At 48.1% G+C, this 13,593-nt stretch overlaps 1 protein-coding gene across 1 annotated transcript in view; it reads left to right on the top strand.

Moving 5' to 3' along the window:
- The window catches only part of LOC146180872 (dnaJ homolog subfamily C member 21), a 68,372-nt gene that overhangs the window by 39,861 nt on the left and 14,918 nt on the right, over window positions 1-13,593 (top strand). Inside the window, exon 9 of the mRNA XM_084576197.1 lies at window positions 8,496-8,595. Within this exon, the coding sequence (XP_084432323.1) occupies window positions 8,496-8,595 (100 nt within the window). The remainder of the gene's footprint in view (window positions 1-8,495; window positions 8,596-13,593) is intronic.

Raw genomic sequence — 13,593 nt, 5'->3', positions numbered from 1 at the left:
GAGAGGCAACAGTGAGAATTAATAATGCAATGTAAAAATTTTAAGACAGACAGAGGAGGTAAATTTACTGATGAAAGCGTGAAAGAGGAAGAAACATTGTGGTAATATCGTTGAAAGATAAAACGAACTGCTTGTCTCCGCATAGCCTCAAGTTTCCTAATTTCAGTTGTGAACTTCGGACCGCAAACCATGGACGCATATTCAAAGAGAGGGCGGATGACAGATTTATACATGAGAAGTTTGTTTTTTGAGGGGGCTTGAGACAGTGTATCGCATATCTAGTCAAGTTTTTGAAGGCTTTGCTGCAGATTGTGGTGGTTTAAGGGGGACGGTATTCTGCCCCTCCGCCACTCCGCGAGCGTTCTCGCTAGTTACCTGCGGAGTTAACAAAGGAGATAAGAACGGCCACAACACATCGTTAATACTCTGATGATATTTATTGCACTTGCAAGTAATACAGAGCATGCCGGCTAGCTATAGACCTTAGCATTGGGCGAGGAGGACTTAGAAAACGCCTCCTCTCTGGACTGTTGCAAACCGGTTTCCCTGCCACTTCCACCGTACTGACGCCAGGTGCACACAACAGCCCAGCAAGCATTATGGAGATGCCCAGGGTGCCCTCGTTGCAAAGGTTTATACATCAACAAGGTTTTCCTTGGAAGGGCAAAGCTATGTAAGAAGGACTTCTGACTCACCGGCTGGGGGATGGGGGTGCGACTTCGGCGGTGGACATTTGCACGCGCCATGAATATAGCGGCCGGATCTCTCGTGTGCGCTGCATTCCTAGGACAAAGCCATACCACAGCGTCTACCTCGGAAGGCAGCGAGAGCATACAGTATTTACTAGTCTCTTCGCTGTTGGGAACCAGGAGACGGGCAGTCGTGCACAATGGGTCCTCCCATGTGCGCAGCGTACTCCGTGCCTGCTATTCTCCGGCATTTGCTGGGAGAGGTGGCGGGAGTCAACCGCTCTCGTTGCCGAATGGATCCAGTTGCTCTGTCTGTCATCTTCTCAGGGGAACCCGCGTAGACGTCTTGGTGGCGCACCCATCACTTGTCTCCTTCCCCCAAGGGGAGGTATTTATCTCCTCTCCCCGCTGGCGCTGCCACGACGCTCGCTAGGGTGGTGGTGATCAGCCGAATGGATCCAGTTGCTCTGTCTGTCATCTTCTCAGGGGAACCCGCGCAGACGTCTTGGTGGCACACCCATCACTGGTCTCCTTCCCCCAAGGGGAGGTATTTATCTCCTCTCCCCGCTGGCGCTGCCACGACGCTCGCTAGGGTGGTGGTGATCAGCCGTGGCGAAAGGGGAGGCAACTGGTTTTCCACAAGATTGAGTCAATGTATTCAGAACTTCAAACCATGGCATGAAGGAGCGTAAAGAGGGGACGCCCCTATTGCAAAATCCAGTGCCACTGGGTCCCAGCACCCCAGCGCCATACCTGATTATGGTCCCAGCATGACGCTGGAAACTGGGCGCACTGGGACGTGGCATACTGGGACGCTCCGCACTGGCGGCACTGTTCGCCCTGAGAAAAAAAGGCGTGGGATAAAAATTAAAAAGTAACGAAACAAGTTAGGTACATAAAAAAAAACTAAAAAAGTAAAAAAAAAAGAAAAAACTAGTGCACCAAGCGTGCTTCGAACTCAGTCCCTAGGCACATATCAATCACTAGCTCAGCACGCTAACCACTCGGCCACGCCGAGAACTGCAATTCTACAAAACATTTTTGCATTTTATGTCATGACCCGCATTTATAAGGTTGGGACTTCATGTTCCGCAGTCTACAGGACATTGCTACCGCTCTAACAATTACAACTTCTTGATCATTGGAGCTTGCTGTCTGCTTTCACGACTTGCAACTAATGTTCTGGGTGCCTATGCGCGCTATTTTGTGCACTGGAATCATTTTAACATGCGGAGTTTGACATCGCTGGCAAATTTACCAACGCCGGCTCTTCGGTGGTGCTCTGCTACCGTGGGTGTAATTTTCGCTGAACACGGAGCTTTAGTACAAACCTTCAAGGAAACAAGTGCGACCAAGCTTCAATACCGGCAAGCGCCGCAGCGATGACCCTATATTGTGTGTAACTAAACCTTATTTGTATGTAAACATGTCGGGAAGCGTTGCGATGACCGAGGGCTCGGCTGCTTCATACGCAGAATAAGAAGGAGCGTAAAACCTTGGGAAACACGCCAAATATTATGCATTACGATCACTGTATGTTGTTGTTTTGCTCTTATGGGCCCATCGCTCGGTAAACTACTCTCTTCCTCATTTTATTTTTTCTTTCTGCTGTTTATACTGGGCCGTGGTGCAGGCTACGCTCGCCTGCGATTGAGCCCGCATTGAACATTTTGGCAGTAATCATTGTGTTAGAGTGCCCTTAAGATAAGCGGTGAAGTTGGTTATGCATGGTAGCCCACATTATTCAATTCCAGCTTTAGTTGTGCGTTAATCGTCAGTGTGTCATGAGATAGAGGCGCGGTGGTCGTGGTCTCTCTTGAAACGCTCGAAACGATCTATCGAAACATGGAAACTCTAGAAAGAAGATACTGCCTTTGTTTTCTTACAAATGTGCAACGACTTCGCAGCAAAAAGCGCTTGCTTGAGCCATATTTTTCATATGCGCCCCGATGGTCGACTGCAAGTACGCTGTGGCCCTGTTGGCCCCTGAGGGATGCTACTCCGGCTGACGCCGCAGGCCGCACCGGCTATACTGGGACACTGGGACCAGTGCGGCCCCAGCGCACATACAGCGCTTCTCCCAGTGCATCGCGGATGCCAGCGACACACCCAGCGTCAAAAGGCTAATCACAGCGTTTTTCTCCCATCACACCAGTGCAGCCAGTGTCTTCCCGTTACTGCTCCAGTGAATATCGCAGACCTCCAGCGTGCCCAGCAGATCCAGTGCAAAACCAGCGCGAAAATCTTACTGGTTTCGCACAGGAGACGCTGTTTTTTTGCAATAGGGGCCACAGTTTTCAGATCGAGCCAACATTTCGTCAAGTGGACTTGTCTTTGTCTGAGCGTGTTACTGTTGCGGACGTCGTGGCCATCACCGGGCAGTGTTATACAAGTGTGTTACTCCGGACTGAGCAGTCGTCTGTCGCTTGCGCATCCTAAACTTCGGCATATGTCCCTTCGCATCAGTCACACCTCAGCCTTCATGGACAGCAGACGTGCACGCGCGGTACTCCCTGGACCTCGGCTCCGAGCCGCTCGCCGCGTCGTGAAGCAGCTGGCGCTTACCTCCTCGCCTTAGCAGGCGCTCGCCTTCAAGTGCATTTCTCTGCTCTTGGATTAGCTTCTTCGCATTTCGAGGTATAATTAATGTTCACAGCAGACCATATAGTTCTACTTTTCATCAGACTCTTGATACGTGTCCGTATCGACACTAAAATCGCTGGTCTCTGCTCCTTATCCAGTTTCACCTTCCGATGCCTCATCGTCGTTCCACCCCAGGTGGTCTTCAGTAGTGTCGAGGGCTTTTGAAATTCCTTTTTTGTTTTTTTTGAAGCTTCTGATGACCCCGCTTGTGGTATTAATGCCCCATGCCTCCAATATCCAACTGCACAGCAGCTCCACAGACAGCCTTCTGCTTTTTCTGCCTGGCAAACATGCCTGAAGGCATGTTCACCAGGCCACCTAGAATAACAGCCAGGACCGTTCACAGTTCTTTCAGCTTGGCCCTAACAGTCTTCTGGAGGAGACCATGAAAGCTGTCCACAACACTCAGCGGTGGACAAAGAAACTGTCCCGGTCGCTGTCCCCACGCAGTCTTGATCCAGTTGATTATTAGGTCTGCAGTCATCCACTCTTTTTCTTGCACCCGCACATGCACACCAGGGGGAGCTTTCCTTTCGGGAGGGTCTCGCGCTGAAAAATTACATAAGGTGGCAGCTTCCGGTCTCCCGCATTACACATAGCACAGCCATGCACCTCTGCTTTCCAGTGCCTGTCGTCCTGATGTGTACAGTGCACCTGCCATTCTGCTGTACTGTTCTGCTTCTTGGCATATCAAAATTGTGCGGAGTTTGGTCTGCGTTGCCTATCTGAGAGCAAGAAGCTTTTCCTCCTGTTGAAACCTTATAATGAATCGATGAAAGTCTATGACTTTATTCTCATAGGCTTCTGGTAGCCGCTGGCAAAGCGTTGTCCGCCTCAGAGAAAGTCCATTGCGAAGCATGAACCGTGTGGCCCACCCGTTGCTAGCCCGGAAATCTTGTGCCGGGATGCCCTCCTTCCTTGTGATTATGTGCACTTGGTTCCTTATCGGTTCTATCGACATGGCGCAGCCATCCGCCTGTAGAGCCTTGATGTACTCAAGGAATGATATTTCAAGGCTGGAAAACTTTCCCCTCTTTGTACCACGAAAGGCCTGGCTGTGAAGATAAGTTCTATGAATGGAGATAAGAAATTAAAATACACGAAGTGGCAGCACTTGGAAGAAAAAAACAACTCTAATTTAACAATGAAGGAAAAAAAAGCACGTACAAGCAAGAAAAGGCAGAGGAACACGCACAATGAACAGGAGAATAATTTACGCAAGAAAAGGAAAAGCACACTTATGTGTTCGTGTCCGGGGTGGTGGTGCATGGTGCATCCGGCGGAGTGGTCCGTCTGGGCATCGGTGGAGGCGGTGGCTCTGGGTGCATCCCAGATCGACAAGCTGGGTTAACGGCCGCTCTACAGCAGGCCTCTGCGCTGTAGCCTGGATCCAACTGTTACGTATCACATACGCTTACTTCATATGGCCAGAGCAGCGTCTGGTGGATACGTGGTCCACTTGCGTTCGGCCACCCGGCTGGTGGCCGCATCATCACAGCTGGTGGGAAGGTCTAAGTCCAGCTGCGCCTGAGTCCTGTAGCTCAGGCAGATGCTCCCGGAGTCAGGATCAAGTCAATCCGAGTCGTTGCTTTTCTCCACGTGGCGCTTTCTCGATGCGCCACGTGTTTCTTGTGTTCTCCTGTTCGTCGTCGTCCGCGTCTTACTATGTGGCGCTTGCTCCTCTTACTGGCGTATCTTCAGGTTGTCATGCTATCTCCAGTAATGTATGCAGGACTCTGTGATGCCAAAATGCCTGCTCGTAGTGTGGTTGCCATGCTCTAGCGGGTACTCTACAGCTTGTTTACTGCCCAATCGCTATTCGGCACCAAGAACGTGGTAGATGGTGGAATAAAACAAGTAACACAGACGGAATGAAAGAACAATGAAGACAAGGCATGGAGACACCTCACAAAAAGGCTGAACGAAGACTGCACAACAAGCATAACCTTTGATGTTGATGATATACCTAAGCACGCTATATTGCCACCTGGTAGCACGCGCACACAACTAGGCCAGCTAGTTTCAGTAGTGCTCCAAAGATGGCGCTTGCTACTACTAGCAGACTACTAGCAGACAGATGGGCAGCTAAAATATTTAAATACCTGTAGTTAAAAAGCGTTGACTCACATGGAGGAAAAGAACTAGGAAACTAACAAGTAAGTATGCTAGTCACAAGGATGGAGAAATAAAGAGCATTAAGCAACAGGTGAAAAACACAGAAGGTAAAAATTGGATAAATTCGATGGAAAAGAAACAGACTGTGGAATTATACCGAAAGTGGAAAATGCAGGTCAGGAAGGAAGATTTCTTTGATAACTCAAGAGGCAGTGCCCTACTTTTTGAAGCTAGATCAGGGTGCCTTAGAACACGTAGCTACAAAAAGAAATTTAACAATGGAGATGACGCATGTGCTGTATGTGGTAACTCCAGTGAAACGATTGACCATATTATACTCGAATGTAATGGTATCCATCCGGAAGTTGATGCAGGCGCAATCACTGTTCCTGAAGCTCTGGGATTTATGGTGAATTCCAATCACAGCAGAAGCACTTCCAGAGCAACGTTTTCTGCTCCTTTCGGAGCAATTGTCTTCCAAACGCAGATCCGGAACACGGATCGCGTCTTCCAAACGCAGAACGGGAGCAATTGCCGAGCAAAAGTCGCTCCGCGGAGCAGTCAAAACTGCTCCGCCAAAATCGGGGGAACCGACCGGAAGTTTGCGTGACGTGATTTTCCGAGCGACGCTTGCGCATGCGCTAACTAGCGCATCCATTTCCGGGTTGGCTTGTTTGCAACGCCCCGCTCCATAGCAGACGATCAGTATTTGCCGCCGCCATGGATGGTGATTCGCGTCGCGCTCTTGCGCTCGCTTTGCTTGAGGACAGCGAGTCGGAGAGCAGCAGTTCCGACTCATCTGTCGAGGAATCAAGAATCAACTATTTATGTCCATCGTCCGTGTAAACTCAAAGCCGCGCATGTTACAGCTCGGCTCTGGAAGACTGCAAGCATTCGCTACGTGAACCGAAGTTTTCTTCCATATTAAAGAAAGTGCTGAAGGAGTCTTACCGTGTGTGTCCGCGCTCGGCTCTTCGAGCAAGGAGGATATAATTGCGTAAACGGCTGGTGTAACTTCCATATCAAAGGGAAGAAAGGCGGCAGGCTTGCAAAGCAGACGACGCGAGCGCACGAAAAGCGCGGGTAAGTGCAAGGAATGATGGGTACTTTCTCCATCTTCGTTCGCTCGCGAGCGCCACCTACTTGCTCCGGCCGGAGCAAGAGTATTCGAAACGCAGAGTCTGGGAGCGTGCTCTCCGCCGGATTGAGGCGTTCTGTGATGGAGCGTGCGCGCTGCTCCAGTTCTGCGATTGGAATTCACCATTAGAGATACCAGTGGCTGGGTGAATAAACTGGCGGTGGAAACTAGCAAAAAATGACTGGAAGATTGGTGGCTTAAAAGCAGAGAAGTGACATAATGTTAGTAATGTAGAAACAAAAAATTTAAGAAATAGAATGATGGTTTAGTTAACCAATCTAAATCAATAATTAAGATATAGGGAGAAAAATGAGCATGATAGCTACTGCTACCACCCCGTTTCAAAGGGGACGCTCCTATATTCCATCCATCTATCCAGACAATTCTCGCAACAGTGATATTGGTGGTGCAGTGATTATGCGAGGAAAAAAAAAAATCCAATTTTTCATAGCCAATATGGGGGGTGCGAGCATTATGGGAGTGCAAGCATCGTGTGAGTAAATACAGTATATATTGAATTCGGTAGCAACATTTAGGGATTGGTATTTGGGGCACCATCAATTTTAAGTGAATCCTGGACATGCTATTGGGTAGAATAGACCTCCAAATCCTATAAGGATTTGTCTTGAGTAACTGCTGCAGTTTTATGCGATAAAAGAAATTCTTTGCAAAGTTCATTTTCAGACACAGGTCATTTTTAGCGTGACTGAATCAAGCGACGCTGGCAGTGTCGTTAGAGCGCTTCGAGCGTCCAAGCCTACGAACACAGCGCGACAGATGTCGAATAATCCCATTCATCCAAGGAACCTTAGTATTAATTTTTTTCTTGTGTTGAGTGGTACATATCAATGGATACATGGTTTAACCAGTTTTTCAAAAAATTTAGAACATTGACATCTCAATTCGAGCTGAGTGCCGTAAATTCATTGCATGAGTCAGCTAGCTTGTTTATTATAGAATTATGATCTACACAGTTAATACAGCAAAACTTCGTTGATCCGTTTTTAAATAAATGCTGGAGCAAAATACATTATCCAGGAAAACATATGAGCCATACTGCCCGATATTAAAAAAAAAAAGTTAATTGCTGAATGAGGTACAAAGGCGTCTAGAATTAATACTTTCACTGCATAAAAATGTAGGTTAACATTTATAGAATCAAGTATGCGCTTTTTCTTGGATCTCCAAAATTCCGTCCATATTTGCGTTTTCTTTAGTAAGGAAGAGATCTAGTTACAAATCCGGTTTGTAGAAGGCAGTGAAGAGCTAGGATTGCTTCCTTAGGCATTTCCGGATGCTTTGCCCCCTTACATCCCCTTACGGGGTTGGCGTACTGTGTAGCGATGGTGCCCTGGTGGTAGCTGTTGCACGTCATGTGGTATGACGTCACAACACAATTCTGACGATCTTTCCGCTTGAAGGTCAAATTATCTCCATCGCTGACCTTGCCCAAACATGACATAGTGGAGCTTCTCGCTGCAAAATAAGCCTATCGATCATATTTAGAACTTCTAAATGCTGGGGAAGAATTTATCAATAATAATTTGTAAACTGGTTATGCTTAAATCACTTCACATAAGTCTCAATGGAAAGTCTCCTGATATGTGGCATGATCTTATGGATTGTTCCTCGCATTTTAAGTAGTGTGAAATTTGTTTGCTGTAGAGCTTTTTTTGTATTAGCGTTGATGATGTCAGTGCTCTGTTCCTATTTTGATGAGATCCTGATAAGGCTTACAGTACAAGCGAATGACCTGGTAACAAAAGCATAAAAATTGAGGCCGTGCACAATTATCTCGAGCATATATGCTTTTTCAGCTTTGTTTCTTTTCGGAGTGGCCTTCCACTTACATTTGTTTGTTTGTTTTTGCTATGCCCATTGTTGAACTTATGTTTCTCCACTTTTTGCAGAGAATGGGGCTGAGTCAGGATCTGGTGACTCTGATGAAGAAGATGACCCAGACGAGCTGTATTGTGTGGCCTGTGACAAGTGCTTCAAATCAGACAAAGCGTGAGTGCTGTCTTGCGGCTGTTTTCATTTGCCTCCCTATACACACTAATATTTACTGCTATTGATATGTGTAAGTAGAACTTCGTTGATACATTCCTGGTTCATACGATTTCCCGTCTCATACGTTCAAAATCATACGTTCAGAACGCGGGCTATCAATGAGAATAGGCGCGGGCAGGAAAGTGTTAATACAGTAAAGTCTCGGTGATACAAATCGTGTTGATACGAATTTTGGGATGATACGAATTCACGAAATTCCCCGGCCGGGGTGCATTGAGTACAATGTGCAAAATTTCGAATGTTTTGAACACTCTCCCACGCCACTACAGATGATACGAACGCACAAACTGTGACCACAACCTTGAGCACTACGCACTGCCCGCACATCGTTGACGCCGCGATCACCATCCGAGCTGTATGTACGCATCACGAACAGCTTGCTGTGAAGCGTGGTCCGCACCTTGCCGACATCGTAATTTTTCTGCCAGGATTATGCCGCAAAAAGCTTTCAGCGGCGCGTGGCCCGCAAACCGCAGACATCGCAACCGCATCAGCTGGCGCCGGCGTAAGCGGCGGGCACGTACGGACTGCACATCGCTGGCTCTGTGATCGCGATCTGCAAGCAGTGTGCAGTGCCGTGCGGCCGGCATGTCACCATTTTTTGTCGTGCTGTACGCGCCGCGAGAAGTACGTCGAGGCCGGCGGACCGCGCATCGCCGACATTGCGATCATTTTCCATGCTGCGAAAAGTTTGCAGCGGCGTGCGGCTGTGAGCAGCAGTCGGCGGCGCATGCGGCGGGCATGCACGGGCCGCACATCCATAGACTTCGTGACCGCCACTCGTGCTGTACGCATCACGAGTAGTCTGTAGCGCCGCACGGCAGGCACATTTTGGTTTATAAAGGAAACACTTTTCTGCTTTAAGAATAGCATTATAAACATTCATTTTCACTGTTACTCAACTCTTTTGAAAATAATGCAACACGGTTTTTTGAACTGCCTTCTGCTAGTACTTCGTCAGGAAGGTCTCCAGGTGCTTTAAGTGCATGTACAGTTGAATCCCGCCACAACGAATACCGCCACAACGAAATTTCCGCAACAACGAATAATTTTTTATTCCCCGCGAGTATCCTATAAGAATTAATGGCGTAAATTTCTCTGCACAACGAACCATTTTTGCAGAGCGTTTCCGCTTCAACGAAATTTTCGCGTTCAAAATCGAAACCGAAACTAGTTTTATTGGCGAGAAGTCCAAGTCAAATCCAAAGCCACATTAAGCATGAAATCACGTGATTGCAGTTCCGCCATTTTGGCTTTGTGTCGTGGTCGCGTTGTTCACTCGCTGCCTTTCTCTTCGACAACGACGAGTTTTCATCCGCAGGACACGATGGCAACGCAAGTGAAAAAACGCAAAACTCTTTCCCTTGAGCAAAAAGCTCAAATAATCGCCCAAGCAGAAAGCGGAAGGAAGAAAGCGGCAATTGCTGAAGACTTCGGAATTCCTGCAAGTTCGCTGTCAACGATTCTAGGCAATAAGGACAGCGTGAGAATGGCACTTGCTTCAGGCACATCCTCGAAGCACAAAAAGGTGACGCAGCCCCTCCATGAAGAGTTGGACAAAGCAGTGCATGCGTGGTTTGTGGAAGCACGAGCCAGCAACGTCCCCCTGTCCGGAAGCATCGTCCAGCAGAAAGCCTTGAACTATGCATGCCTACTTGGCATTGATGATTTTAAAGCCAGCATTGGCTGGCTAAACCGTTTCAAGGCCCGCCATAACATCGTTGGAAAAGTCTTGTGCGGCGAGTCAATGTCAGCAGACGTGGACGGAGCAGCTGCTTGGAAGGCGAGTAACATGGCCGGAATTTTAAGCAACTTCGCGCCTGCAGACATTTACAACGCCGACGAGACCGGGCTATTCTACGAGATGTTGCCGGCTAGGACGCTCGACTTCAAGGGGCAGCGCTGTCACGGCGGCAAACACAGCAAAAAACGCATCACAGTGCTGCTTTGCACAAACATGGATGGCTCGGACAAGCGTCCGCCGTTAGTCATAGGCAAAAGTGCCAAGCCGCGCTGTTTTAAGGGAACTCGTAGCCTACCTGTGCAGTACAAGGCGAACAACAAGTCATGGATGACCCGCGCTATTTTCACCGAGTGGATGATGGCATTCGACCGCGACATGAAGCGGCAGGGCCGTAAAGTTTGCTTGCTTTTGGACAATTGTTCAGCGCATCACTCCGACGAAGTCAAGCTCAGTAACACGGAGCTGAGGTTTTTCCCTCCCAATTGCACGTCTGTCTTACAGCCTCTCGATCAGGGCGTGATTCTTAGCCTGAAGCGCGCTTACCGCGGGAGGTTAATTCAGCGGCTGCTTTTTAACACTGAAACCGGCCGAGACACGAAGGTGGACTTGTACGTGGCACTGCAGATTATGTCTGCTGCCTGGAGCACACTGGGGCGCTCAGTAATTGTGAACTGTTTCAGGCACGCCGGATTTGCCGAAGGTTGACCCGTACACTCTGCTGGCCTAACACCAGGCGTTACAGACGACGACGAAGAGGCGTCACCGGCTCCGGGGATCGCGGCCGCCTGGAAAACGCTGGGAGAAATAGGAACCGTGCCGCCTAATCTCGAGCTCGACGAATACATCGGCGCTGACGCTTGTGTTGTTGTTCACGAAGATGTGAGTGATGAGCAGATCATAAAAGCTGCCCGGAATGATAAGGACTCTTCCGATGAAGAAGACGACGACGTACAGGAAGCGCCGGCTGCGGCAACCGCCGTACAGGTGATGGACGCTTTTGATGTCATCAGGAATTTCGTTGCTGTCCGAGACGACGATGTTGCAATGGGTTTGCTGACCGAGTGCGAAAATCGCGTGACGGCGTTGCTCGCCGTGAAGCGTAAGCAAACCAAGCTTACAGATTTTTGGCATTAAACGCCTTTGCTGCTGCTTGGGCAATTCTTTCTGCGTTTCACGTCAAATTTTTGCGATAACGAAGTTCCGCGAGAACGAATTTTTTTTCGTGCACCGTGAATTTCGTTATAGCGGGATTCAACTGTATTGCTCATCCTGAGCATCACTTGCCCCGAGAGCTGCTCTGAGGGTGCCCAAAGCAACAGCAACTTGAGCCTTGTTTGGTGCCTCATCTTGATCAACTTCATCCAGGCTGCTGTTCTCAGGTGGTGAATTAACTTCCTGACATATCTCATCCTCTGTCAGAGACCCCCATGTTGGCTCTGAGTTGTCAACCTGCACAAGTTCTACAATTGTTATGGACTCCTTTAGCTGAAGTCCTGTAGAATGGCTCCTCTGTACTCGGGGCACACATCATCCATTGGTCTAGGTGCTTGATCTATGGGGACACCGCTGATGATCACACCTGCTTTGGCAAAGCAGGCTGCAATGGTTGAGTTTTCTACTGCCTCCCATGAGGCTGCAATGTAGTGAATTGCTTTCAGAAGGTCAATTTTGGCCACTTGCACAGGATCGACATTTTCCAAGCGAAACAAGATATGCTGAACAATCTTTCTTCAGTAGCGAACCTTAAGTGCCCGTATAATGCCTTTATCTAAAGGCTGCAGCTTGCTAGTTGTATTCGCTGGAAAAAACTGCAGCTTGACATTTGTCAGTGGAGGGGTTTGTGTGGCTGGATGTGCTGAACAACGATCAAGCAGCAGCAGCACATGCCTGTTCTTTGCTCTCAGCTTATTGTCCCAAGTATGAGGAACTCGACACACACTTTGGAGGTCATCCAGGTTTTTGCTGTACTTTTGTACTGACAAGGCAGTGGTCAAGTTTTTGAAACATCAAGGGCTTCACGATTTTTCGATGGTGAGAGGTGGCAGCCTTTCATCGCCGGTGGCACTGCAGCACAGAAGGAATGTCACCCTTTCTTTGCTACATTTGCCACCGCTGCTTTTGTTTTCCCTAAAGTCGTACGTTTTTTCTGGAAGCTGTTTATAAAAAACAGCGGTTTCGTTACAGTTGAACACATTTTTGGGCGTGAAGCTTTCCAGAATCAATGGCAGCTGATTGTTCCACTCCACCATAGTGACATTGTCCACCGCGCTCTCTTCGCCGCAGTGCTTGTGAAAGGCAGTGCCGTTCCGCCACTTGAATCGATCAAAACAGCCGTTGGAGGCTTGAAAATCGTCGTGCCCCAATTTAGCAGCAAGTTCAAGGGCTTTCTCTCGCAGGAGCGGCCCACACAGAGAAATGTTTGCAGATCACGCTTGCTGGAACCACACTATAAGTGTGAACTCAACGTCTTCATATGTGCAGGGCCTCAACTTCTGTTGTTTTGCACTTGTTCCGTTTTCAATGGTGTCTTCCACCTTTTTCCTATTTTTCACTATGACCGAGACGGTCGATCCGATATTCTGTACCTTTGAGCTATGTCTTTACGCTTCATATTGCGAAGATTGACTATGCGTAGCAGCTGTTGCTTATCAAGCAATGTCAGCATTTTGCGTTTCGACATCGCATGGTAAAAAAAGGCTCAAGCACAAACAAGGTCAATCTCATACAACGACATAAAGTGGTAAAGATGGCATGAAGCTGGTATTGGCTCATCTTGGAGTGCCAATGGCTGGCTAGCAAGCTGCTTAACAGCTATGTTATGTTGTTAAAAAGGCAAAATCACATTAATTCAAACTGTAATCTCAGCTTTCCCAGTAAGATAAATAAATATTGTGAGTGCAGTGCGCGAACTTTCACCTCTTTCATATATATATATATATATATATATATATATAGATTCATCATCATCATTATCATCGCTGACTGCTGCCTGGAGCGTCACGCGCTGTGTGCTAGCTGGTTCTAAAATAGAACAGACGTTCGTGCAAGTGCTACCTTACAAGTGGCGGAGGTGCAATTTGTATTTCCCACCTCTCGCTTTAGTTCTTCAATATTGAAGATGAAGAAAAAAAAGGCTAGCGCTTAACCTTTTTTTTTTTTTTTTTTCTGCCGAGGGATAGACGGCGAGAACAGAC

This window comes from Amblyomma maculatum, chromosome 8 (genome assembly GCF_055883805.1).
Source record: "Amblyomma maculatum isolate TAMU_Amacu chromosome 8, ASM5588380v1, whole genome shotgun sequence".
Lineage (NCBI taxonomy): Eukaryota > Metazoa > Arthropoda > Arachnida > Ixodida > Ixodidae > Amblyomma > Amblyomma maculatum.
The sequence above is the reverse complement of the archived record's forward strand: the minus strand, read 5'-3'. Positions and strand labels throughout refer to the sequence as shown.